The 25,567-nt window shown below is 43.5% G+C and overlaps 1 protein-coding gene and 1 long non-coding RNA gene across 8 annotated transcripts in view; one reads left to right on the forward strand and one right to left on the reverse strand.

The window, feature by feature from the left end:
• The window catches only part of DOCK4 (dedicator of cytokinesis 4), a 431,597-nt gene extending 416,271 nt beyond the window's left edge, over positions 1–15,326 (forward strand). For 2 of the 3 annotated variants that reach the window (XM_032304000.1, XM_032304001.1), the window contains 7 exons: positions 250–370; positions 1,420–1,501; positions 1,658–1,767; positions 4,287–4,359; positions 6,116–6,229; positions 9,360–9,421; positions 12,691–15,326. In XM_032304000.1, coding sequence (XP_032159891.1) covers positions 250–370; positions 1,420–1,501; positions 1,658–1,767; positions 4,287–4,359; positions 6,116–6,229; positions 9,360–9,421; positions 12,691–13,122 — 994 coding nt within the window. In that variant the 3' untranslated portion in view covers positions 13,123–15,326. The remainder of the gene's footprint in view (positions 1–249; positions 371–1,419; positions 1,502–1,657; positions 1,768–4,286; positions 4,360–6,115; positions 6,230–9,359; positions 9,422–12,690) is intronic. The other variant, XM_032304002.1, reaches the window with a different exon arrangement.
• Positions 100–19,811, reverse strand: LOC116568542. Of its 5 annotated transcripts, XR_004276666.1 has the most exons (6): positions 19,532–19,811; positions 15,365–15,498; positions 9,399–9,539; positions 8,578–8,697; positions 3,595–3,725; positions 3,030–3,443 (listed from the first exon to the last, which is right to left on the reverse strand). It is a non-coding gene; the product is annotated as an uncharacterized LOC116568542 (long non-coding RNA). The 5 variants fall into 5 exon arrangements; XR_004276664.1 differs by lacking the exons at positions 3,030–3,443; positions 3,595–3,725 and adding an exon at positions 100–466 and having other exon boundaries at positions 19,532–19,806; XR_004276667.1 differs by lacking the exon at positions 3,595–3,725 and having other exon boundaries at positions 19,532–19,808.
• Positions 19,812–25,567: the final 5,756 nt, after the last annotated feature.

Raw genomic sequence — 25,567 nt, forward strand, 5'->3', positions numbered from 1 at the left:
ACAATTTGTCAAATACGCTATTTCTTAATGAAATAATTAACCCGCGAGGCAGCTGCAGACATCTGTCACTGGTAAAACAGCAACAGCATGAGAAATAAATAAACTCAAACATTTGATTATATTGAGGCAAACAGGAGACAACAAAATGGGATGTATATTTTTTTTCCTTTGGTTTTATACCACACCAGCATGCGATTAACGTACAATTCAGAGACTGAGTTAATGACCATTTTTTTTCCCCCAAAACAGCCCATTAAGTTACCCAGCTGTCAACCGATATTCTTCCTCCTCACTGTCCTCACAAGCTTCTGCTGAAGTAAGCAATATTACAGGGCAATCAGAAAGCTCTGATGAAGTCTTTAACATGCAGGTACTTGATTGGCTTTTTAATCGTCTGGTCGTGTGTATTCCTTTTCTGTCTCAATCATGAGAGTTTCTGTTCAGTCTGCTGGGCTCATGAACAGATCTGCGAGCAAGAATGTTGAGTTAAGGACAAAGCTTTAAACACTCTCACTGCTTTGTTGGTCTCTGGACCCTCCAAAGAGGTTTCTCCCCAAACTTCCCACTCCACTCTCAGAAGACGTGAGCAAGAACAGGAAAGCCCAGGCACACTGTGCAGGGTTGGCGTTGAAACCTGCCTCTGGTTTGCGTCTTCAGTTTGGGACCCTGGGAGCCTGTCACCACACACTAGCTGCCTCTTAGCCTGGCAAAGTGGCCCTTTTGCTTCATAGTACATGGTTGAGAGGGACGTTATAAAATTCCTCTACCTCTGTTCCTGTCAGAAAATTTTCATAATAAAAAGATTTTTACTGAAGAAACAAAATAGTTTTTAAGGACATTAGTTAGGGTAACTCCTGCCACACAAAATTCTATTCAGACCCTACTAATAATAGAGTATTTACACTGATTAGCAAGAAGCAGCTAAAATTTCCCTCTCCGCTGTCTTTAGAAAAGGGGCATGGCACCTACTGCCAATTTTATGCCTTGAACACATTTTTGAAGAAAACAAGAAGGTGTCTTCTGCTCTTTAGAAGCATTCCCCTATCTCTGTGGCCTCGGCTGGGAGTCCTTCCACGTGTCCCTCAGTCGGCAAGGGCACTGCTACCTGCTCCTCGGTCCCAGGGTGTCCCGGAAACTAACGTGAATGTGTTCCGTTAGCCGGAGTCAAAATCTCAGATTTTTTTTCTTTTCGGAGTATTTTGTTTTTAAATCTCAAATTCGTGATTAATTCAGACTGGCTTCCTTATCAGTCAGAGATTTTTCTCTAGTTCTAAATGGCCCTTTGCTTTTCGTTTTCATTTCATTTTGTTCGGTTCTTTGGCTCCTTTGAAAGGAAAGGGCAGGGATTTTGTTTTCAGTGTGTCCATGTTGTGTGGAGTCTCTAAGCCGTAGGTGATAACAGCTCCTGTGTTTTTGCAGCCAAGTCCATCTACCTCAAGCTTGAGTTCAACTCACTCTGCTTCTCCTAATGTGACAAGTTCTGCCCCCTCGAGCGCCAGAGGTCAGTGGCAGGATGTGGGGTTGACCGAGGGTGCCGCGTGGGAGCTGTGGCCCTCGGGTTCCTGAAGGATGGCCAGCGGCCACGGCACATGAGCCCTGTCCTCCGGGCAGGTCCAGCACCTCACCCTGACGATCCTTCCTTTTCTTCTCTTCCCAGCTTCCCCCTTGTTGTCTGACAAACACAAACATTCCCGAGAAAACTCTTGCCTGTCCCCGAGAGAGAGACCGTGCAGTGCCATCTACCCAACACCTGTGGAACCTTCTCAGGTAGTCCTTGGGGGACGGAGATCCTAGAAAACAAGCCGATGTCTGGAATTGCTTACATATCTCTGCAGAAAAACCCGGTACCTGCCAGAGGCAACCAGATGGGCTTTGTTAGACAACAAGTCGATCTGAGTGAAGAGCGAACCTCTGTTCCATGCCTGTTGTTCACAGTTTCCGTTGGAGCCATATTTCTGATACAGATACATAGGTTGTTGCCTGAGCAGTCGAGCGGAGCGGAAAATGGGAAATGATTTTTCCCTCCTTGACCTAGCTCTCTAGTTCATTGCTGCTATTTAAACAGGGCAAGGGGTAATTAGGTAAATGAGCTGGAGTGTCTGTGTGTGTTTGCGTGTGTGTACCAGGAATTTCAAGCGACTTTCTCCATTAGCCAAAGACCCTGGAGAAACATGATCCGTCCAGCAGCCTTTCTTTTGGCCGCTGCTTAGTTTGAGAGAGCTTCACTTGATTCCTTTCTGAGGTACCCAGGAGCACAAGGACAATTTCTGTTCACCTTTGCCATTCATTAATGTGTTGAGAGAAAAGCAGTTGGGGGCCCAGGCTTTCCCTATACCCCCAAGGAGTAAAGGCCCATGGTCCTCAGCTCCTGCCAGGACTTGATGTTGAAGTGATCGTGACGTAGGAAAGATGTTAGGGCTCGAAGTGGATGGCCAAGAAGGAACTTTTGAGACATCTTGGGTGCAAAAAGGTGATTTTATTAAAGAACAGGGGTAGGGCACAGAGGTAGAAAGAGCTGCCCCCCAGGGTCATGAGGAGTAGCCCATTATAGACTTTCAAGTTGGGAGGGACTTAGGGATAGCGTAAGTCTCTGAGGAATTTGGGAGCAAGGTTTCCAGGACTTTGAGGAGACTAGCTATTGTTGGGAAAAGGTCATTTTTTACCATCTAATAAAACCTGAGTCATGAGAGGTTCAGATGTATATCGTTGGGCGATATGCTTGTGGGATGATTGCCAACATGTATCTGTGGGGAAGGGGTTAGAGATAGGGAAGTTTCCAAAAGAATTGCTATATGTTTTTTTTTTTTTTTTAAGTTTTTATTTATTTATTTATTTGACAGACAGAGATCACAAGTAGGCAGAGATCACAAGTAGGCAGACAGAGAGGGAGGAGGAAGCAGGCTCCCTGGCTGAGCAGAGAGCCTGATGCGGGGCTCGATCCCAGGACCCCGGGATCATGACCTGAGCCGAAGGCAGAGGCTTTAACCCACTGAGCCACCCAGGCGCCCCAAGAATTGCTATATGTTAAAGTAGACTTACAGGATCCTAGGGGCAGGGGTCGGGGCAGAGATTAGGCTAGGATTGCCTTTTGTCCTTAGCAAAGTGTTAACATGGAGGCAGTTGAGTTGCTAGAGGACTGTTCCTCCGCCCATTTCAAGGATGTTGTCAGTGGGCTGTAGGTAGTAAGGAAATTTAGTAATTTTTCTTCTGCCTTTGTTTCCCACATCCATCCCTCTTAGTCCAGGTGAGGGTAGGGCCAAGGGCTCGGCTCTCTGGGCACTTCAGGGGCTGTGAAGGGTGGCTTCCAACGTGGAGGTTCTTGGGTAGCCCTGAATTTTGCCGATGATTTGGGAATAATTTAGGAGCGGAGAACAGTACTCATTTATGTTCCGGCTAATTTTTCTGTTTTTCTACACCACCCTGGCAGAAGTCTGTAGCTGCATCTGGAAATGGATGAGAGCGAGTGGGATGTGGCTTGATTGGTTTATCTTTGCTGATTGTGTAATCTTCCCGAAAGCCCCAGGATGCCTGCTCTGCGCAACCCTGCTGTCTCGCAGAAATTCTCTCTGAGTGCGTTTGGCTGAACCAGCTCACCAGTTTTCCTTCCCTTTGTCACTTGCTGTTGCAAGGGAATTTCACACTTTGTTCCATCTGCTCCAGGAGCGCGCGTGTTGCCAGCATGGGGGACTCTGAAAGCCTTCCTTGATTAGCCTCCGGCTTTTCTGCTTTTGGTAAAACGTGAAGCAGTGTGTCATTGCCAAAACCCCGATAATACACATGGCTATGGTGCATCTACTTTTAAGGTCCTGCCCTCTTTCTTTTAATGTATTAGGTGGAACCATGTAAAACTGGCATCTTCATGGGTTAAAAGCCACAGAACATTGTCCATTTCGTGTTTTTAACCTAGGACTCAACACATGTCCATTCACTAGAGAGTTTTTGAGCGAATATCTCTTAATTCTTATGTTTCATACTGCCAGTCTAGCGTTTTTATTTATAAAGAGCACCATAGCTTAACCGCTGCTTACTGGTTTTTTTCCTCCATTGTATTATGAAAACTTATTTACCACTTACATGTAAAATCGAATACAGACTTCTTAAACTTAAAACTCGTCTCCCCTTTTCCCCTTAAATATAATTGAATTCTTGGTTCCCAGGCTCATCATGTACCATATAAAAATTATTTTGAACCAAAAGTTTCAGTTATGAGACAATCATCTCATTTTCTAGAAGGTCTCCCATCATGGCATAGTGCGCCATAGAAACAGACTCTTGTGCTTTTGCAGAGGCTGCTGTTTAATCATATTGGAGAAGGGGCCTTGCCACGCAGTGACCCGAATCTTTCTGCACCTGAGAAAGGTGAGTATAAAGCCAGCCCCTTCATTGCCCACCCCTCACCCGGCAGCTGTAAGGCTTTGTTTTGTCCTCATTTTCTCCAGTCTATTGTGTGTCTTTGTGGAAGTTCAGATCTCTGGATCTTTAGTGGTCGGGACTAATTTGCCCTTCAGGGAGTTCATGAAAGACACTCTTTCCTGACACATCCTTTCAAACCTGTTTTCTTGTAGAATTGAACAGCAGAATCTGAGCAAGTTAGGAACCCCTCGGTTAAATGGCTTTTGGGGTCCCATCACCAAGGCAATGCCTATGCTCCCTGAAACAAAGCTGCTGAGGAGGCGACTTGTTCGGCACAGTGAAAATAGCACCTTCCCAGATGGGTTCCCTGGTCCCAACCTTGTTTCCCTTACAGAGCTCGCTCTGCCAGTTCATCTGTTGTTTGTGGGGACTCCTATACTACTACTTCGGAGTTGCAATCCAGTGCCTAATGGAGTGTGCCCTGCCTCAAGGTCATACAAAAAAATGAGAAACCCATGCATAGCGGTTAATAGCTAATTAGCATCGGTGACAGGAGATGAAGAGCAGATTCAGTGTGACCCCCTCCACCGTGCGGGTGGGGCCAGCAGCAAGTCACCCATTTGCCTCGTGCGGGGTCAAGCCTCAAAACTCCGAGTGGTCCTGTAAGCCCAGGACTTGAGCCACTAATGAAATGTTCCCATAAAGTGCACTTTAATTGTCCTCATTAAGAGCTAAACTGTATTGTCCTTGGACGACACGGATAGATTAACATTAAAACTTTCCTTGGGAGACTGAAACTAGTGAGATGGTAGCTGAAATGATTTTAAAACACAAATTTTGCTTTAATGTTACATGTCGAATGTTAATCTTTGCCTGGAGAGCTTAGCGTTTTTCTTCGCCCTTCTACCAAGGAAAACCACAAAGCCAATTTAAAACGAACTGAGAAAAATTAATTTTTAAGAGTGGCAATTCCATCCCCTGAAATTGATGTGGTGATTTCGAGTAAAAGGTTGAAATCCCAGCTGTGTCCATCAGATGGCAGTGTCTGTCCAGGGAGCAAACCGCTAGCAATCTTGAGACTTGCTTTTGGAAACCTGATTTCCTAGCAGCTATTTATAGTGTGTCTTGCCCTTGCTTCTAACAGGAGTTGTTCCATATTTCTGCATCTTACTGAAGCATGGAACAGACAAATTAAAAAAAAAGGGAATGATACGGTCCGTATTCCAAATTACTTTTTTTGAGGACTTAGGACATACTTCAGTCTAATCCATTGATTTCAGGAACAAGGGTCCTTTTGCCAAAGATCTGGTCTACAGGATGGTGTGATTCACCCTGCCAGGTAGTTGAAATATTAGCCTATTACTGTCTTCCCCCTTTTGGGGTGCCACTTGTCCAGAAGTTTCCACTAAAAACTGACTTATAAAATACTTCAGTGACTGTGTCCTCCTATCTGTTATCTATTATCTAAACACATTTGTAATTCTCAGCAAGATTCCACCATTCTCCTGTGGAGATCTGTAGTTTTGTCTGACTGCTGGAGGGGAAATAAACAGACATGCTAGCACCCAATTAAATGTAAACTACAACTGTGAGGTAGAAAATTAAAGGTTTAGTATTTAGGAGGCTTTGGGGGTTTTTTTTGTTTTTGTTTTTTAATCCAGTTGATCTTTTCATTCCGGATAATTTCGACTTTCTTCTAAGACCTCAAGTGTTCGAAGGGCAAAGTGGACCATGTGTTTTTAGCTGTGTTATTCCCTTCCAGCTGTGAATCCCACCCCTAGCAGCTGGAGCCTGGACAGTGGGAAAGAAGCCAAGAACATGTCGGATAGTGGGAAAATTATCTCTCCCCCTGTCCCTCCAAGACCCACACAAACTGGTGGGTATTTGAAGCATTTGAACAGTCACTTTTATAAAGTAACTTTTATGACTACTCCAGCTTGTCGTGAATTCCTCAGAGAAAGGTAGGCATGTGCTGAGGTAAAAACCTGAGTAGTTTAATTCATTCCCAGTGTTTTCCTTCTTTCCGGAATTTCTTACGACACTAAGTCAGACTGTACTCTGTTCCTCATGAGCTCCACAGACAGATGTCCTCCTGCTAGGCACTATCCTTAAAATTTGGGGAGGTACCCTACGCTTTGCCAAGCCCTTAGGATTTTCTCTGTCCTTTGCTTGAACCACCTCATTTTTATCAACCTCTGCTAATTCAGCCACTTTACTCTTACTCGGGACTGATGCCAGAGTTCCACATGGCCCCGAAATAGGAACTGACTAATGGTAACTTTGATAAGCTTGTGGGGTGCAACTAATCTCACATCCATTGCTATCCCTTGTGTAGAGAGGTCTGTATCCAGGAGTGAGTGAAATTTCTCAGGGTGCCTGGGTGGCTCAGTCCGTTAAGTGTTCCACTATTGATTTCAGCTCAGGTCATGATCTCAGGGTCGTGGGATCGAGCCCCACATTATGTTACATAGGGCTCTGCGCTCAGTGATTGCCTGAGATTGTTTCCCTACCCCTGTGCCCTTTCCCCACACTTGCCTTCTCACTTGCATGTGCACACCTTTTTTATCTTTTTTTTTTTTTTTTTTTGACAGAGAGACACAGCAAGAGCAGGACACAAGCAAGGGGAGTGGGAGAGGGAGAATCAGACTTCCTGCTGAGCAGGGAGTCTGATGCGGGGCTTGATCTCATGACCTGAGCCAAAGGCAGATGCTTAATGACTGAGCCACCCAGGTGCCCCTAAATAAACAAAACTTTAAAAAAATGTGAGATTTCTCAAGGGGTTGATTCAGGGTACTGCAGCCCTTCAGCTGATGGTTTAAGAAGCAAATTCTTAGGCTCAACTTAGAAGATCTGAGATCTAAATCAGATCAGAAAATTTGAATCAGATCACCATTTCCAGGGTAAAGCCCTAGAATTGATATTTTACCAAACCCTTCTAGATTTTGAGAACCACTGAAAATTCTTAAGAAACTTTATGAGCTTATAGCAATAACAGACCCCTTTCCAACTGAATAAGCCATTTTCTTGGTAACCTTGATATGGCACAGTTTTTAAGACCTCCTCTGCTGAATCTGCCTCTCTTGGTGATGGGGAGAGTCTTTTCAACATGTGCACACATCTAGAGTAGTTCTGGAGTTTACAAATACAACTGGCCTAAAAGCAAGAGCAAATACGACATTTTCGTCCCAGATTTTTTGGAGTCGCTCATTCAGGTTCCCTTTGCTGTATTTTAGCATCTCATCTTTGTTTTCTTTTTTCTTTTTTTTTACTGACTTCGGTTTTTTTTTAAACAAACTGTGTGCTACCCAGTTTGTTCTATACTTGTCAAAGCTAAAAGTCACCAATAGGTTTTGAAAAGCATGTGAGATTTTTCAACAGAACAAGAAATAACTAGTCTTCATCGATAACCTACATCCGAACACCACTGTGGCCCAAGACGGTTAAGACTCTTCAGCCAAGTAATTTGTATCGTATTCATGCTGTACATATATTCAAGGAGCCTCCAGTTTAAACTGGTTGTATCACTCATGTCAGAAACTTGAAAAGCATTTTCAGAGGAACCACAGTATTGATGGTAGGTAAGAGCCTAGGCCCAGTCAAACTTGGAGGCAAGGATACTGATGGCACTCTTTTAGGTCTCTGGGGGAGAAGGCCTTTCTAGAAAAGCTCTGTGGACAGACTATGGCTGCAGGGGCTGCTCTGGAACCACGTGGTGGGGTCACGGAACGCCCGGCTCAGGAGGAAGAGGAGCCTGTGCTGTAGTAAACCTGGACCACACACAGCGGTGGCAGTAATACAGTTCCCAGTCAGCACTCTGTTTCTCCGCTCACACAGGATTTTCTTCTGTCAGCCCCCACCGCAACCCACAGGCTAACACTAACACCGGTGTTTGAGAGTAGCAGGTGCTGCACACCCCCACGTGGCCACAAAGGGCCACTCGCCCTCGTGCACGAAGGCACAGGTGACCTCACCTCTCCCAGTCTCGCCTGGAAGGGCTGCCCTCCCTTCTGCACTGATTGCTCCCCGGGTCTGTCCTCACGTCATCATCTGTGCTCACTGTCGCGGGATCTGTAACTGTCTGTCTTTATTTCCTCCAGCCTCTTTCTAGTTTTCTCAAGAGTTGTAAACCTCACTTTGGCAGCTGGGAGAAGGGCAGCTGATCACAGAGCAGCAAACCCTGAGCTCAGTGAAACCTCTGTAGTGGAACTGGGAAATCTGACTTACCCTCCTCGTGTTGGCTGTGTCACGGCAGCTTTCTGTGTGTGTGGTTGTGTTCCAGGGGGCTGGACCTGACTTCCGAGCACACAGAGCAGGGCCATCATGGGCTGCATCCCAGCTGTAGGGCTAGGAAACCCAGGGGGAGAAATAGAGAGACAGCACCTCCTTGCTGAAATAACGACATCCATAGAGCACCACCCCCACCCCGCCCCCCACCGCCCTGCCCCCCACCGCCCCAGGACAAAGGGAAGACCTGAGGACAAGCATGAAGGGAGAAAATGGAAAACTTCTCACTTCTTGTTTGGATGTGGCCAAGGGTTTTCTGTTGGGGGAGTACTGGATGTGAGGGCCGGGGGCTGGTGTAGTTTATTCTCACGGACCCCTTCTAACCTGCCTAGGTGGCAGGAGTGTCCCCACTGCTGCTCAAAGTCGGCAGCTATTTTCCAAAGTCTCTCCCTGGCACATCACACCTAAAAGCACCTTTTGAAACAGATCAGGCAGTGGAAAAGCATCTGGGCTTCTGGAAAATGGGACATTGGACCAGTTCGAGTTCCTGTCACTTCTGTATAGCATTATGTATGTGCTGGTGACTTTTCACTAATTCTCCCGTGTCTTGGTGGGGAGTCTGATTCGGACAGGCATCATTTAGTTTCTCCCCTATCCCCCCACCCCTTGCCTAGGAGGTCTTTAGGCACTAGACCATCTATATGGGTTTGTACACAGAAGGCATGTGCAGCTAGTGAACCTTCTGGTTTTTCTCAATTCAAAGCATTTCTCTCTGTTTACAGCTTCACCAGCAAGACATACAACGTCAGTGTCCCCCTCACCTGCTGGGAGATCTCCGTTGAAGGTACAGACTCATATTTAGACTCAGGCTAGAGACTAGCCCCACATTCCTTCTTTCCTTACAATCCATCCGTGGTTCATCACTGAGCTGCTTTCATAGGTACAGACCAGGCAAAGAACACCTAGAGAAGGGGTGAAGGAAGATTGGTAAGAAAACAGGCTTTCCTGTCAGGGAGCCTCCTCCATCAGTGCAGCCCTCTGTGTTCAGGTTATTGGCCTCATTCCCCAAATAGTGGCCGTGAAAATGTATGGACTAGAATCTCCGTATACACTGAATTAGGAAAGAAATATGGTCCCACTGAATTTCCTAGGATGTTTTCAGTCTGGCCTTTTGATTTCAGGGACATCAAAAAAAAGAGAAAGAAAAAAATTTAAAAACTCAGCCATCAAACCCAGTTAAAGAGTCTCCTGGGCCTTTTTGCTTCTGTCAGCCCCAACCATTTGACAAAGTCAAACCCGACTTTCTCTCCTTCCATGTTTTATACTAATGTTTTCATTTACATTTGAGATACATACTTCATCATGAAAAACAAGACAGTAAAAGGAGTAAAATTTCTAGGAAACAAATTGAAAAGCTTTAAATTGATAGGTAAACGTGGGCTATTTAACATCTCTAAACATACAAAATCCCTCACGAAGGTAAAGAATAATATTTAGTCTCTGTCCAAATTGAATCAGACTGGCCGTAGGGATTGTCAATATCTACAGACACTGGTGTTCAGAGCCGCTGCACCAGAGGCAAATATGGGGTTTGAAGTGGGTGTTAAAAGAATGATTTTGAATCTGAGTGAGGATTTACATGCTCCGTGTCCTTTTTGTTGAGAAGGTATTTCTCGCTAATGTGAAAGAAAGAGACAAATTAGCTTCTAAAAACACACAGGGGCAGGTCGTGATCCAGTGCATCTGTGTTGCTAAGGATAGTTGCTGATAGAAACTGAGACTCTGGAAAACAAAAGCCCCAAAATGGAGAAAATTGCAAAGAAGTGTGATTTCATTTGCATTGCCAACGTTTCTGATGTAGAAATTTGCTGGAGAGTGCAAATTATTTGCTAGTTTGGTTTTTTGGGGTTTTTTTGGGGGGGGTGGTTTTGTGTGGGTTTTTTTTTTTTTTTTTTTTTTTTTTTTTTTTTGTCATTCTGCAATGCAGCTGTTAATCATAACGTACCCATGACTGCGTTAGCTTGGGCAGCCATAGACTGTCACATTGCTGTGATGGGAAGGGAAGCAACATGATGTTTCCATATCTTACATTTGGCCTTACTCGCAAGGAGCTCCCACATACTGCTATGCAATTAACATCTGCATTTTCCAACTGGATTCTGTAGAGTAGTAAGATGGCAAGTCTACGAGACTGATTCTGTAAGAAGAACTGAAGGCACGAAAATATTCAGGCAGCTACCAAACAGTCCCGTTTGGCAAGGTGGCATATGGTTTCTCTCTCTGCAGAGCTGTGATGTTCTTACCAGCCAGGGGTAGCTCTGCAGCCATATCTACAACCAACAGGGTTTGGAGAGAAAACAAATGGCCTCCTTCTGTTATGACTCCTGTGTTACATTAGGGGGCACAGTGCTACCAAGTTACGAGCTTTGCTATGACTAGAATGCAGTTTGTTGCCTTAACTCAGTTTTTCAGAAATTAAATTATGGAGTTAATCCTATGGTGAAGACTGAGCTTACCTGCCTTATTTAAACTTGCAGTCTGATTTTTGACAGTGAACAGCAGTGAATTTGGATCCCTTAATTGGCAACACTTCATTTTAGGCTCCTGCTAAATGAGTTTGTGTCTCCCTGCATTATTTTGTCTAAAAAGAGAGACCAAAGTAGAGTTAGTCTAGGATAGCGTTTCAGAAATCCTCTCCATAGGGTATAGTTTTAGAGGCCATTACGCAATAAATGAAAAAGTGGTCTGTGGTTAGCTAAGTCTAGAAAACCCTAGGCTGAGGTGTCCTTTCATTTTCTTGATTGTAAGACTGTAACATGCTACTAGGCTTTGAATGTACTCAAGGAGCACACAGTATGCAGCATTTCCAGGTAGAACCCTGCTCTCACAGAGCATCAGTTAGGACTCCTTTTCCGTAGGACACCAGTTGGGGAATTAGCAAATTCAGATGCCAACAGAGTAGACCGCTAACATATGTGAACAAAGGAGGCTGGTAGAACACAATGTGAAGACCAAAGTAAACTGAAGAATTCATGCCCCATCTCCAGGGGAAAGCCCCTCCTGTTTCAAAAGATTGTCCCCATTAAGAGAAAGCAAGCCATTGTTGCTAGAACTTCTATTTTTTTTTTTTTAATGTAACGCCAAAAATATTGGGGTTTTTATGAGAAATCTTCCGATTTTACAAAATTAGTAACCAAGTCAGTTTCTTTAAAAATGTGCCAGAAGAAACAGGTCTCATTTCAGTCTAGAGCCGGAGAGGAGCCCGAGAGCTGCCCTAGTGCTGCTGCTTCAGCTCAGGGGTCAGGAATGGGAGAGAACTGAAGTGCAAGCCTCAAGCGCCTCACTCCTCCTCTGGAGGTCTTTGGTAGGAGGCCCACCCAGGTCAGGCTGCTCTCACTCCTGTCCTCCAGTTCTGCCCATCCCTGCTGAGCTAGAATGGGGAAACGGCACCGCCCAAGCTTTCTGTTGTTTCTGCGGGTTCCGATCTTTCAAATGATGGGACTACTTATATACCTCTGAATTTTCTTCCTGATTACTTTTAGCTTTTTTCTGCCCCGAAAAAAGAGTAGATATGGGCAGCAAGGTGAACAAACGGAGGGGACAGCAGGTGAATGCCAGAGGTCGGTCTTGCTGCGGAGAGGACACGGCCTCCGATGTGAGGCCGGGTTGTGTGCGTTAGTCCCACAGCAGGGCTGCCAGAAGTAAGCGCTGCAGTATGGGCGTCTTCAACAACAGGGACGGTTTCCTCACAGTTCAGGAGGCTGCAGGATCCAAAAACAAGGTGTCGGGAGACTTGGTTTCTCCCGCGGTCCCTCTCCTTGGCTTGCAGATGGGTCGCCTTCTCCCTGCTTTAACGCGGTCTTTGCACCTTTGGGGCTTCTCTACCCAAATTTCTTCCTGTAAGGACACCAGTGATCGGACAAGGGCCTACCGGAAAGGCCTCACTTTTAAGGTCGCCCCCACCGCCTTCAAGGCTCTGTCTCCACGTAGAGTCCCGTTAAGAGCGCCGGGGATGAGGGCTGGGGTTCAGGGCGGGAGGCTCGCGGGCAGCCTGGGACAGTGGTGATGACTCTGGCGCGTCTCCCCTCCGGCCTTTCTCTCGCCTTCGAGCAGGGCTCCGTGCAGTCTTTCACCCCGTCTCCGGTGGAGTACCACTCCCCAGGACTCATCTCCAACTCCCCGGTCCTGTCGGGCAGCTACAGCAGTGGGATTTCTTCTCTCAGCCGGTGTAGCACCTCGGAAACCTCAGGCTTCGAAAATCAGGTGAACGAACAGTCGGCGCCGGCGCCGGGGCCGAGCTACAGCGGGTCGGAGGAGCCGGGGCGCAAGGAGAGCAAAACGCCGCCGCCCTACAGCGTGTACGAGCGGACTCTGCGGCGGCCCGTCCCGCTACCTCACAGCCTCTCCATCCCGGTCACGGCCGAGCCGCCCGCGCTGCCCCCCAAGCCGCTGGCGGCGCGGCCCGGCCACCTGGAGAACGGGACCCGGAGGACTGAGCCCGGCCCGCGCCCCCGGCCCCTGCCCCGCAAGGTCTCGCAGTTGTGAGTCCCTTTGCTGGGCCCCCGCAGCGACGACGCCGAGTCCTGGCGGTTTACAAGAGAATAGGGAGTAGGACGAGGAGACATTTAGTGTAGGCACTTTAATCACTTACTCAGATTTGTCTTTCAATGAATGGAATTAACACTTGCTTATTAATATGTTGCACAATATTAAAAGTTAATGATCTCAAACGCCAGATGTTCCATGAAGTATGGCTGACTTTCCTTACAATGTCTCTCGTTTGAAAGTGGTAAATAGCGTTAAAGACTTCTTTTGTATCTTTTTATGTTCACCTTTTTTATATAGTTTCATCTTAAACCAATAGGCTATTGTCGAACAATACGGCGCGTGATGATGTTGTATACTTTTTACTGAATACTTGATACTCCGAGAAAGCTTACTAAAGTCAATGCACATCCTAACACTATGATCCTTGCTTTAGAAGACTTCTGTACATAAGGGGAGATTTCTGGCTCTTTCCGTGAACAGACTGATCAGTGCACACCAACAGAGTTACAAGTTAAAGCAGGCTACTCAGACAATATACTTAAGGGGTTGCAAGGACTAGGACTGCAAGTTATTTTGTTCCTGAAACAAAGTAACTCTTTAAAGTTGCTTTTGACATCTGACCAACATCTACTGTCTTAAAACTCTACCTTTGTGAATCGGTTGGTAAATCCTTTAGTATCCTGACATCATGGCATCTACTGTATTTCTTTTGAAGGTGCAATTTACTTTCAGAGTTCCAATCGGCTAGATTAAGCAAAAGACCCCAGGAGAAGTGTTTACTTGAATCTTGTGCTTCCGTACTTGATAGTTTCCTCCGCAGCATTTGTCATTGAAGAAGAGCAGATGTTCACGTGTTAAATAGGCACAAATTAATGTGTCCCATTAACAAGAATTCAGGAATCAATACAGGACAGTATTAAATCAATAGCGTAAATGAAGAAAAAAAACCTTGGAGAAAATATATTAGCATGATTAAATGGCAAAAGGACTTTCAAAAGGTAAGGGCATTAACATTCAATCCTGCGCCAAATAGAATATTCTTCACAACTCTCCAAGCTCCTACCAGAGCTTGTCTTCTTGGCGGATCCTGTTTTTTGAAGGGTGAGAAGGCTGTAGACCCCTCTGGCTTGAGTATTGCTGCACAGCATCTCAGATCTAGGTAGGGATGCTGAAGCCACAGTTGCAGGAGTGTGAAAAAAGCACCTTGTATGTAGTAATGTATTTTGTATCTTTGTTTTTTTCTTTTATTGACTGTTTATAACACTCAATTGACAATAAATATGAACTGTATTTTAAATCATACTGTTAAATATTTTCCCTCTTTTGTTGGGAAGCTCATTTTAGTTTAACCGTGTTTGTTTTTGTTGATAGCTTACCTGGAAGGCAGTGACCACTTTTTTATATTCTCTTAATGAAACCATTCAGCAGGTATATGCTGTTGAGGCTGGTTATAGAGGTTTTCTATGATAAATGTTCAAGTATTTTTGTACATAACTGGTTAATTTTAATAAGAGATACCATTATGTGTAAAAAAAAAAAGTACAAATAAAAGCAAACAGTTGTGGATGCAGTATGATTGTTATAATTATGCCAAATACTTTATGTATGGAAAAAGAATATTTGTACATATGTGCTTTTAACAATAATTCTGCCATATTGACTTTACAGTTTTGAATGAATGTCAGAAAAATTAATATATGTTAAAATATTTATGTTTAGTGGAAGTATTCATTATTGAGAAAAGGAACATGAATTTTAGCTTTGTATCTTGCAAGTTTTGCAGTCGGGAATTTCTGGACTAGCTTTTGCTTTTGATGATAACACTTTGTGTTTGTAATCACATTCTTAAAAATATATACACACACACATAGGAAGCTCCATATTCCTGTTGCTTTAAAGAAGTAAAGCCTTCCATTTAAATCAGTTGACATGCATAAGGTAACAAAGCTTCTTTGATTTCCTTTTCCTTTGTAATTTAATAGATTGTTGACTAGTGCTTGGGCACTGTGTAAATCAGTGTTATTTGCTCTTGAAGCCATTTTTTAAAGAAGTTTTTTGGCAATGAACAGTTCAATTTATCATGTGTGTATTTCTGAAGCAGCTATATAGCAGAACATTTCAAAAGATTCTGTTAGCTCAGATGTTCATGTTGGTTGCTGCTGAATGGTAAATATTTAATAAAATTACCTGATTAATCTTAATATAACTGTCTTTATTCCTGTTGTCAACGTGTCTTTACCTGCAACAGAAGCTGTGTAAATCTCTTGGTCGGATCGTGTTGATTGATGTTGTTAGACTCTTTGGGTGATAGATCCTGTTTTGGTGTTGTCTTGCCTTGGCTGACACACGTCTCCAGGCAAAGCTTATTTATACCTTGGAGAAAAAAAGTTGAAAAGGTAATGGTATTGGTAGTAACCAAAAGAGAAGTGATTTACCTGGATACTAGACTAATTAACCTAAGGAGAGCCATTTTTTAAAAGTCAAGCCATCAGGGTGCCTGGGTGGCTCAGTCAGTTGAGCTGCCAACTCTTGGTTTCTGCTCTGGTCATGATCTTGGGGTCCTGAAGTCCAGCCCCCTTACCCCCGCCCCAGGCTCTGGGCTGGGCGTGGATCCTGCTTGGGATTCTCTCTCCTCTCCCTCACCCTCTGCCTCTCCCCACCCCACCTCACTCCCCCACCCACATGCTGGTGCTCCTGTGTGTGTGCGCGCACGCATGTGCATGCTCTCTCCAGAAAAAAAAAAAAAATCCACATTTGTTTACATTGGAGTACTTGACACAGACAGGTAACTGCCAGGCGTACAAAGGAGTAACTGCCTTTGTTAGCTCTGACAAACTCTATCCACAGGCCAGCTTTTCTCCCCGATTTTCATGAAAAGATGGGAAATGTATTTGACAAACACTGGAAAACCCATTGACTACAAGATTTCTGTTAATAGAAGCTGGCGTTTAATTTTGTGAGATGTGTCTATGCTGTGTTGGGTTTACAACATTTATGTAACTCAATGCTAAGCGAGCCATTGTCTAAAGCCTCCAACCCATTAAATACCAAAACCCATTTAAAGGCCATAGTCAATGTCCTCCTGATTGTTTCTCGACATTAACTAAGTGATTTTAGAGCATTTTTGGATCATTCTCATTACAACAGCCCATAAGTATTTCGATTCTACAAGCATAATTACAATATGAATAGCTCTCCTTCCTACCTAAGTAGTCTTCTCTCCGGATTGTTATTGATTGTTCTACAAAACACAACGAAGAGAATAACAAGTTACACAGCCTTGCCTTTATTTGATCTTTACATATTAAAATGTGGCTGTACCAAAATGAATTTTTAGTTCTTGATTGAAATAAGCTTTGTCCTCATTACCTAAGAATACCTGAAAGAGAATCAAAAAATTGGCCAAATTCCAATCCCCTGACACAATGATTATTATTTTTACATATCCTTTTCCATTTCTTTCTACATATATTTAGTGCATAGTTCTTCTCCACTGTTGAGTGTGGCTGCCCAAGTATCACCAACATAACCTGTTGCTAATGCAGGGCTGACGCCTTGCCACTAGTGAGGACATCACAGCTCAGTAGAGCTTTGGGTTGTGTCACAGAGAGAAGGGCAAGATCAGACTTCCGGGAAATTTTAGAATTTTGTTTAAGGTGGGACTTTCAACAAGCGGGCATTGTTTAAAAATGGGTAAACATCATGATATAATTGTTCAGATTTGATGGAAACAGCAAGGCAGGAATTTTGGGTTGAGGGGTTCATGAAGTCTTAGGACATTAGCTTTCAGTTGATGCTTTGTACTGATGATTTGATAAGATCTGTTGAGAAGTTCCTATTATGAACAATAAAGTTATTTCCCTCACCAAGAGATTTGTGGTAAGCTTACACTAATAAGCATTGGAATATGGGGTCCTACTCACGCGGACAACAGCTGTATGAGGTACGTAGTTTCAGTTCTCAACGTATATGTTTTACTCAGTTATAATCACAGTAAACCTGGACAAATTATCCTTATTTTGTCTTTATATGTAGTATGTATTTGCATATAATATATATGTAAAGGCAAAGTATAATAATTCTTGGGCCATGCCCCTATTAATTGACATTATATTGTTTTCAAGCAGTGGCTCCTACAAATAACTCCACTTTGACTCTTCTTACACACAGCTTTTTCCGTGTTTGGATTATTTCCTGACAATGTATTCCTACACTGAAATTGCAAAGGCAGAGAAATGATGATTTTTACCATTCTTTTGCATATTGGCAAATTTATTCCCCAAAGTGTTCTACCAATTTTAATGCCACCAGCAATATCTTTCCAAGATTGGCTATTGATGCAGTATTTTGTGCTATGTGGGAAGAAAATATTGCTGCCTTACCCAAAATTTGAGAAAATGTTAATAAGTCTTTCACACAATCTTTTGCTAAGGAAATTGATATCCTTACAGAGGAAATGAAAAAGAGAGATGAGAAGACAGAAAAGTAACAAGCTAATGTTGATGCTCTGACAGCACCTACTGAAAATACTTCATCCCAGAGAAGAGAAAATCCTTAGCATTTTGAACACAAGTACAACCTCACTTATCCAGAGTTTTTCCCTGTCATTCACAATCAGGGAAGGAATAAAAAACTGAGCGGTGAGGACAGTGACCTAAACAGCTGTCGTAAACGCCACAGTCAGCTGAGTGACGTGTCCGCAGGAAGATAAAGCTGATACAAAGTCTGTGTGTTAAGTTCAAACGAACTTAAGAGTCTGTTCTGACTTTGTAAGAATGTTGAGGCATAGAGGAGATGGGCTCTAGAAAGCTATGCAAGTGGAGGGGGAAAAAAGTTAACTCCAAAGAACAAAAATATTTTGTAAAAGTAAATGTAATTATAGCACACTGTGTGGGTCAGCTACATATAACATTTACACAGTCATGGCAAAGTAAAACATATTGATCTAATCCCAAATTATAATAGAATTAGACTGGAAGGGTGAGGGTAAGGAAGGAATTTGTATGTGCAGAGAATACAGGAAGTTCTCATCGTCTATAGAGGGATGTCAGTAGTCAAGAGGAGGAAGAAATCGTCCTTAGTCCAAGCCTCTGTTCTTCTAGCTGGGCTAAGAATTAAGTCTATGTGAGACTCAAAAAGTCATTTTATCTATGATCCAGAAGTTTTCTCCCAAAAATACCGTAAGAGAGCAAAGACCATCGCTGTGCAGGTGGTAAGAATATACAGTACCTCCAGCAGGCACTACTGGAAAGGGACTTGCCAGCACTAACAAGCAACAAAGGTTGAGACAACAGAGGTCCCTTGTGGGCTGGGACCTCTTATGACAGCTTCCTGAGCACTGGCAGGTCTGGACAAAAAGAGTGTTGCTTAAGAATACATGTCTCAGGGACGCCTGGGTGGCTCAGTGGATTAAAGCTTCTGCCTTCGGCTTGGGTCCTGATCCTGGGGTCCTGGAATCGAGCCCTGCATCGGGCTCTCTGCTCGGCAGGGAGCCTGCTTCCCTTCCTCTCTCTGCCTGCCTCTCTGTCAAATAAATAAAGTCTTTAAAAAAACAAACAAACAATACATGTCTCAGATTCCCATTCTAGTTGATTGGCCACCAAGGTGCATCCCGACAAGGGCACACTTCCCAGTGGTGAAGACCACAGGGAATGTTCTCACTGGTCACAAAGTCAAGCTCTTTGACATAGGATGAGATGAAAAGAAAAACTCCCATCTGATTTTTCTTATGCAGCATTAACAACTTTAGCTCTGCCTTGGCTCTCTTGGAGCCATGCTAATAATACAGATGTGCCCGGGGCTGGAGATTGTGTGTTTTATCGTGTATTTCATTGAACAGAACATTTTTTGTGGTTTCCAGTGACCTGGTGCCGATCTAATGCATTCTGTGACCAACTCATCCAAACACGGAAGCCTTTGAGTTAGGTGGTAAATGCTCTAACAGCTTTTAGTGCTTGACTTGGCTTTTCCTTCCAACATGTCCCATAGCAATAGCCTTTATCTCTGATGCACATAACCCACTTTGATGCACAAAGTGTGTCTAGACGCTGGTTTGATCAGAATCACTGGATTCACCTGTCTGTGAAGCCAGTCTGAACAGTCGGCCTACAGGTCGTGCTGCCTTCTGCCCTATGGTGGGTTTTGTTTTTGTTTTTGTTTTAAGGATGAATGGCATAAAAGACAGGCCAAAACAAAACAAAACAAAACAAAAAAACAAAGACCATCTCTGAGAGGAAATGGATCAGTAACCCGAGAGTACTCTACCAAATTTTTACCAAGAGTCCTTAAGCCCAAGGAACTAGTTCCAGTACTTTCATCTCCTAAGCTTAGAGACAACAAAAATCTCACCCCTCTTGCTCCACCTGACTCCACAGAGGTGTCAGGAGGCTGACAGAAGAAGCCTTACCTTCTGGTTTTATGTCCTAGTCCCCAGAGCTCAAAGCTGCAGAATCTTCAGAGCCAATGTCCAGTGGAAGTTTATCCTGCTGACTGTGTCAGGTGAAGGGGAGGAAGAAACTTGTGTTGGTCCAGGGTTCTTCTAGCTGGGCTAAGAATTAAATTTATAGGAGATAGATTAACAGGAGAAAATAAACCAAAGTTTTATTACAGGAGCCATAGAGGCCCAATTATGCAATTGAGACCTAACAAGGACCAAAGTCTTTATACGTTTTAGACAAAGAGATAATAAATCTGTGAGGAACTGACAGGACAAACAAAACTTAATTTTGGGACCTTCAATTGGTAAGGAATTCTAAACAGAATTTAGGCTGGGGTAGTAAACTAGCAAAAAGGAACAAGGGTTGTTTACCTAGACTTCTTGGCTCCAAATTTCCTATCTTTGGTGATAAGGATGTCTCTCTACCTCCTGATACAGGAAGGGTACCTATCACAGGGGAGATTTATTTGTGGCTTTTGGGGGAATAGAGGAGGGTCTGAATGACCTTACACAGACTGTCTCTTAAATAAGTTTTATTTGAGGTAATCAATATGCCAAAGTAGCACATTTTGGGCAGCCTGCCCTTGATCCCTGAAATAGAAAATGCTTAAAATCTAAAGGCAGGCAAAAGATAGCAGTGTAAGATACTTTTTTGTTTAGAGATATTAGGGCAAACATTAAGAAATAACTTTTCAAATTGAAACAATTGTCTTTGGGGAGTAAAAATGGCTGGAAACCGAAATATCCCAGGTGACTCCTTTCACAGTGGCTTTGTGGAACTACATACATATATGACTGTGGTACACTTTTAAGAGACTGAAAAAGCTGTATTCTAAAACATTCTGATACCACCACACTGGTTTCATGTTCCGTGGCTGATTTTTTCCCTCCTTTCTACTGCTGATTAGGATCCAGAACTCTTTGGGAAGCCCATACTGTGTTTGCAACCAGGTGTCTACTTAAAGGAGTAGGGGGCCAGGTAGCAGGAAGTGAAGGGGAGGAGTTTCTGGATCCATATGAAACCCCTCCCTGAGCAGAAGTGATTGGCAGGAACACCAACACTTTTTTAATCCCATTGGTGAAGTCATTTGCAATAGGTTTAGAGCTTAGGCTCCTCCTCTTTGTTCCTCAGTGGGAGCAGGAAGCAGCCCGCAGCAACAATTTTTAAACAGGATTCTGAAAGGACTCTGCAAGTTTTACCAGCTTACAGGTTCCTGTTCTGTCAGTGGTGTGAGTTTTCTCATTCTGATAAACGTACACACAGGTCTGTACACACACATCTAAGTATAACTTCCTTGCGAACAGGCAACAGTCCCAGGTTATTTCCCTCCAAGAGGGGAAAAACTAGTTAATACACACTGAGTGTTAAGTGAGCTTCAGGTCTATGGAGAAGTAGTTTGGCTGGGGGGGGTGGGGGTCTCCTGTTACTCCTTTGTCCCTTCCCTCACAGGAGATCAAACTCTTGCCTGACTACCCACAGCCTAAGCAAATCCTTATTCCCAGCCCAGGAGAAGAGAAGTTCTCATCAGGATATCAAGCTCCCCACCCAGGAGTTAATACCATCTTACGTCCCTCCTCCAAACCCTTCCTTACCAAGAGGAAGTGAGAGGGAATCTGGTGGTCACCTTTGACCCCATTTATCACAGTGATCTGATGCCTGGGCCCAAAAAAACCGAAAACAAATACAACTAAATACTAACCCCAGAAAGCAGGCTAGCTTTCCTTTTCTGTCTTTCTCACCTTTTTATTCCTTTTGGTAAGGCAACTTTCTAAGCCCAAGAATATACAAAAAGTTGGCCGACTTCATGGTATTAAATTTCGAAACTTAGGTAAGTCAAAGAAAAATACAGCCAACACGAAAGAATAGACAAAAAACATTTGCACTAAGTCTGACAATGTTCATATCTTTATAAAGAATTCATACATATTGATTTTATAAAATAATAACAAAGACACTCTTAAGAGGCACAAGTGTCAGAAAGGAAGGGAGAAGATACGTTAATAGTCAAATAGGTAATTTATAAAACATGGGTAAACAAACATGGGAAATTAACAAAACCACTAAGAAGAAAAAACAAAGTAACATTTGTTGCTTATGAAATTAGCTACATATATAAAATAGCATTCAATTCTGGGAAAAATATGGCAAAAGTTGTATCCATTGATACAGCTGGTGGCACTAAATTAGGATAACCTTTTCAAATATAATTTGTTAATATGGATCGAGAGTCTAAAAAATGGTCATGTCCTTTGAGCCATAACTTCATTATTAGAAATCTATGTTAAAAAAAATTTCAAAATGCGACATGCATATATGGAGAAACAACAAGCAAAAATTTCAAGTCGTAGAAAAAGTAGTATAGAGATGGTTACATAAAATAGAACACATCCAATCAACAGAATGGTATACCCTAATTTTTAAAATATGTCCGAATACGGGTCACAAAGAGAAAACCCTAGTAGTGCATGAAATGAAAAAAAAGTTTTAAAACATATGCACACTATGATTACAGGAACTTATTTTTTAATTTAAAGTAAAATATAAATAAATAAATTGAAATACAGTTGATGATGGTACATTAGTTTTAGGTATACAACATAGTGATTCACGGTCTCTGTGGGCATGCTACGTTCTCCACAAGTATAGCCACCATCTGTTACAACACAACCTACTACAATACTGTGGACTTTTGTATGCTGTATCTTTTATGCCCATAACTTATTCATTCCGTAACTGGACGCCTGTATCCCCCTTTCCTCACCACTCCTCTTTGCCTATCCGCCCCACACCCCTCTCCTCTGGCAACCATCAGTTTGTTCTATGTATTCATGGGTCTGTTTCTTTTTTTGCTTTGTTTTTGAGATTCCACATATAAGTGAAATCAGATGGTATTTGTCTCTGACTTATTTCACTTAGCAATATACCCTCTGGGTCCAACCATATTGTTGCAAATGGTAAGATCTCACTGTTTTTTTATGGCTGAGTAATACTACATTGTGCATAGATCACCCAACTTTTTTAACCATTCATCTTTGGAGGGACACCTAGGTGGCTTCCTCATCTTGGCTATTAAAAATAATGCTGCCACAAGCATAGGGGTGCATCTATCTTTTCAAATGATTGTTGTTGTTTTCTTCGGGTAAATACCCGGTAGTGGAGTTACCAGATTGTACGGCATTCCTATTTTTCAGTTTTTCGAGGAACCTCCGTACTGTTTTCCACAGTGGCTGCACCAATTTCCATTCCCGCCCACGGAACATGTTTTTAAGTGCATAATTTTAAGCAATATACCAAACTGATAAACGTTGTTTTAAGTAGTGAAGTTATGGATGACAATCTGGCTTTAATTTTAGTTTTTCAATTTTTAAAATTATTATTCATAATTTGCCAAAAAAGAGAGATAAGAAGGCCAAAGAATAGCCAACTCAGAGTATTTTCTGAAAGTGGGAAAATCCTGGGCAAGAAGCCAGGAGCAGCCTCGGGCATGGATCTGGTAAATTTTGCTGATTTTCTCAGAAGAGGATGGGGTGGACTGATCCTCCCACCCCAAGGAGCAGATGCTTCCTCCCCTTCGTAGTTCTGGGAATGGACTGTAATCAGGACCAGTGGGGATGTAATGCAATAGAATAGGGAGAAATAGAGCTCAGAGGTGAGAAAACCGGGTTGGCTCACAATGGAGTCACACAGCTCCACGGGGGTCAAAGAAAAAGCAGAGCAGGAGGAAGAATGGAGAAAGAAAAGGACGAGTATAAGCAAAGGAGGCCAAGTGCTTGGGGAGGGGAATCGGAGACCCAGAACAGCAGAGCAGAATCAAAGTGCATTGAGGCATGTGCTTGGAAAAAGCGGAAAACGTGCAGGCAAAGACTGAGGGAGTTTCCTGGATGCCAACGTTGCTCCGTGAGAAAGTTTTTTCACACATTTTTCAGGAAGAGAGAAACAAGAACAAGAGGATATATTGTCTGTGTTGGCTTTGCTTTCCAGCTGTCCGAACCTGGGGAGAACTTTATTCTCTCTTCTTTGAGGGTATAGATGTGGTCTGTGTCTTTGTATTGTTGGTGAGAGTGGATGCCAGAGTCATCCCAAGAATCTTTTTTAAAATTTTTTTTTAAATGAGAGAGAGAGAGAAAACATGAGTGGGGAGAGGGGTAGAGGGAGAAGCTGACTCCCCACTGAGCAGAGAGCCTGACACAGGGCTCAATCCCAGGATCCTGAGATCATGACCTGAACTAAAGGCCGATGCTCAACCAACTGAGCCAGCCACGTGCCCCATCCCAGTATCTTTACTGGCACAAGTAAAAGGGAACAGCCTCACAACTCTCTCCCACCACCCCTTCCAAGCCCTTGTCCTGTTTCATGAACACTGCAGGTCTGGGAAACAGAGGGAAAGTAGAGGTAGCAGCCCCGTTTGGGTGGTGCATGGTGTGGCCGGGGGACTAGGGCGCAGGGCCATCCAGTACTCCTGGGGCAAGGAGATGGGACGATTACAGAAACGAGCGGTACCACTCCCCTTCAGTGTGGGAGTCAAAACCATTTACAGGAATGAGTGGAGCACTATCTCCGGGCCTCCAGGATACAGTAGGATACAGTTACTTAGTCATCATTTTTTCTAATTTTGTGCATTTCGATCTGCTTTCCTCCTCTTCTACCTCCACCACACTTAACCGTAATTTCACAAACTTAGGTGAAAGGCCTGGGGTTCATTTTGAACCTTAAGCGCTGGCTGTTTCACTGCTGTAGAAGCCCGTCGAACGTACTGAGCAGAGGCTGATGAGTAGGTAATAGCTCCGAGAGACTCATTTTCTTTTCTCCCATATTCCTGCTACTGGTTTTTAAAAAAACATTCCTAAATTCTTTAAGCTGGTGGAAGGCTATAGGTTATTCAGACAATTTGTTCAGGCTAGAGACATAAAATATCAGAAACACAGCGCCGAAAGGAATGGGGGGCGGCTGGGTGGCAAAAGCAGAAGCACATTTACTCGAGGGGCTGAAACGGTCTTTGGCCTCCAACTTGACCATGAGCAATGCCCAGCAGCTGCCTCAGCCAAGACTGAGTACTCACTGAGACTGAGTGGGTACTCCCTGCCTGCCACCCGTCAGTGACATGTGACATGGAGCAGAGACAGTCACCTTCAACTGTATCTAAGCAGCGAGCACAGGTGGTGAATTCTCTTATTTGGCCCCTTATCAGGGGTTGACAACATTAGCAGAACAAGTCCCTGTCCTTCCCCCTAGCAGTTTTATCAAAATTAGATTTGGGTGATCAAGAAACATGTATTTAGGGCCTACTTAGAACACAAATTTATAGGCAAAGAATTATAATTATCCCTATGTTCCAGGAGTTTGTTCTTAATTAAGAAAAAGGAAGATATGTATATTAGCTGGGAAATAACATCACAAAAAATGCCATTATGGACGTGAAGAAGTGATCATCACGAAATTAGTGGCACAGCCCATAAATGCTGACCTCATAATGCTATACATCCCATTCAACACGTAGGTTCAAACCCTGTGCTTGACCTGCTATTAGGATGATTTTCTTGAAAACACTGGAACTAAGTTTGTCTGGGACTAATGATCCTGAAGCCCTGTTTTGGGTTTCCTTATTTTGAGAAAAGAGCAATCAGCTAAATGGCCTGAATCTATGACATGCTTGACTATGATATGAGCAGGCAATATTCCAAGTGTAGTCTGGGGACACAGAAACTAATGAGACAGTATTTCCATCTTGAAAGAGGCTCCAGACTGATGGGAAGAAAGAGAAACAGACAAACATTTAAACACTGTGATTCTGGCTCTTTGACAAAGTATGTATCGACACTCCTCTTGAACCAGAGATTTTACTTCTAAAAAAAACTTATTCTGGGGCACCTGGGTAGCTCAGTCAGTTAAGCAGCCAGCTTGGTTTCTGCTCAGCTCATGATCTCATGGGTTGTGGGACAGAGCCCTGTGTTGGGCTCCTTGCTCAGTAGAGTCTTAAGAGATTCTCTCCCTCTGCCACTTCCCCC

The sequence above is a fragment of the Mustela erminea genome, chromosome 11 (genome assembly GCF_009829155.1).
Source record: "Mustela erminea isolate mMusErm1 chromosome 11, mMusErm1.Pri, whole genome shotgun sequence".
Taxonomy (NCBI): domain Eukaryota; kingdom Metazoa; phylum Chordata; class Mammalia; order Carnivora; family Mustelidae; genus Mustela; species Mustela erminea.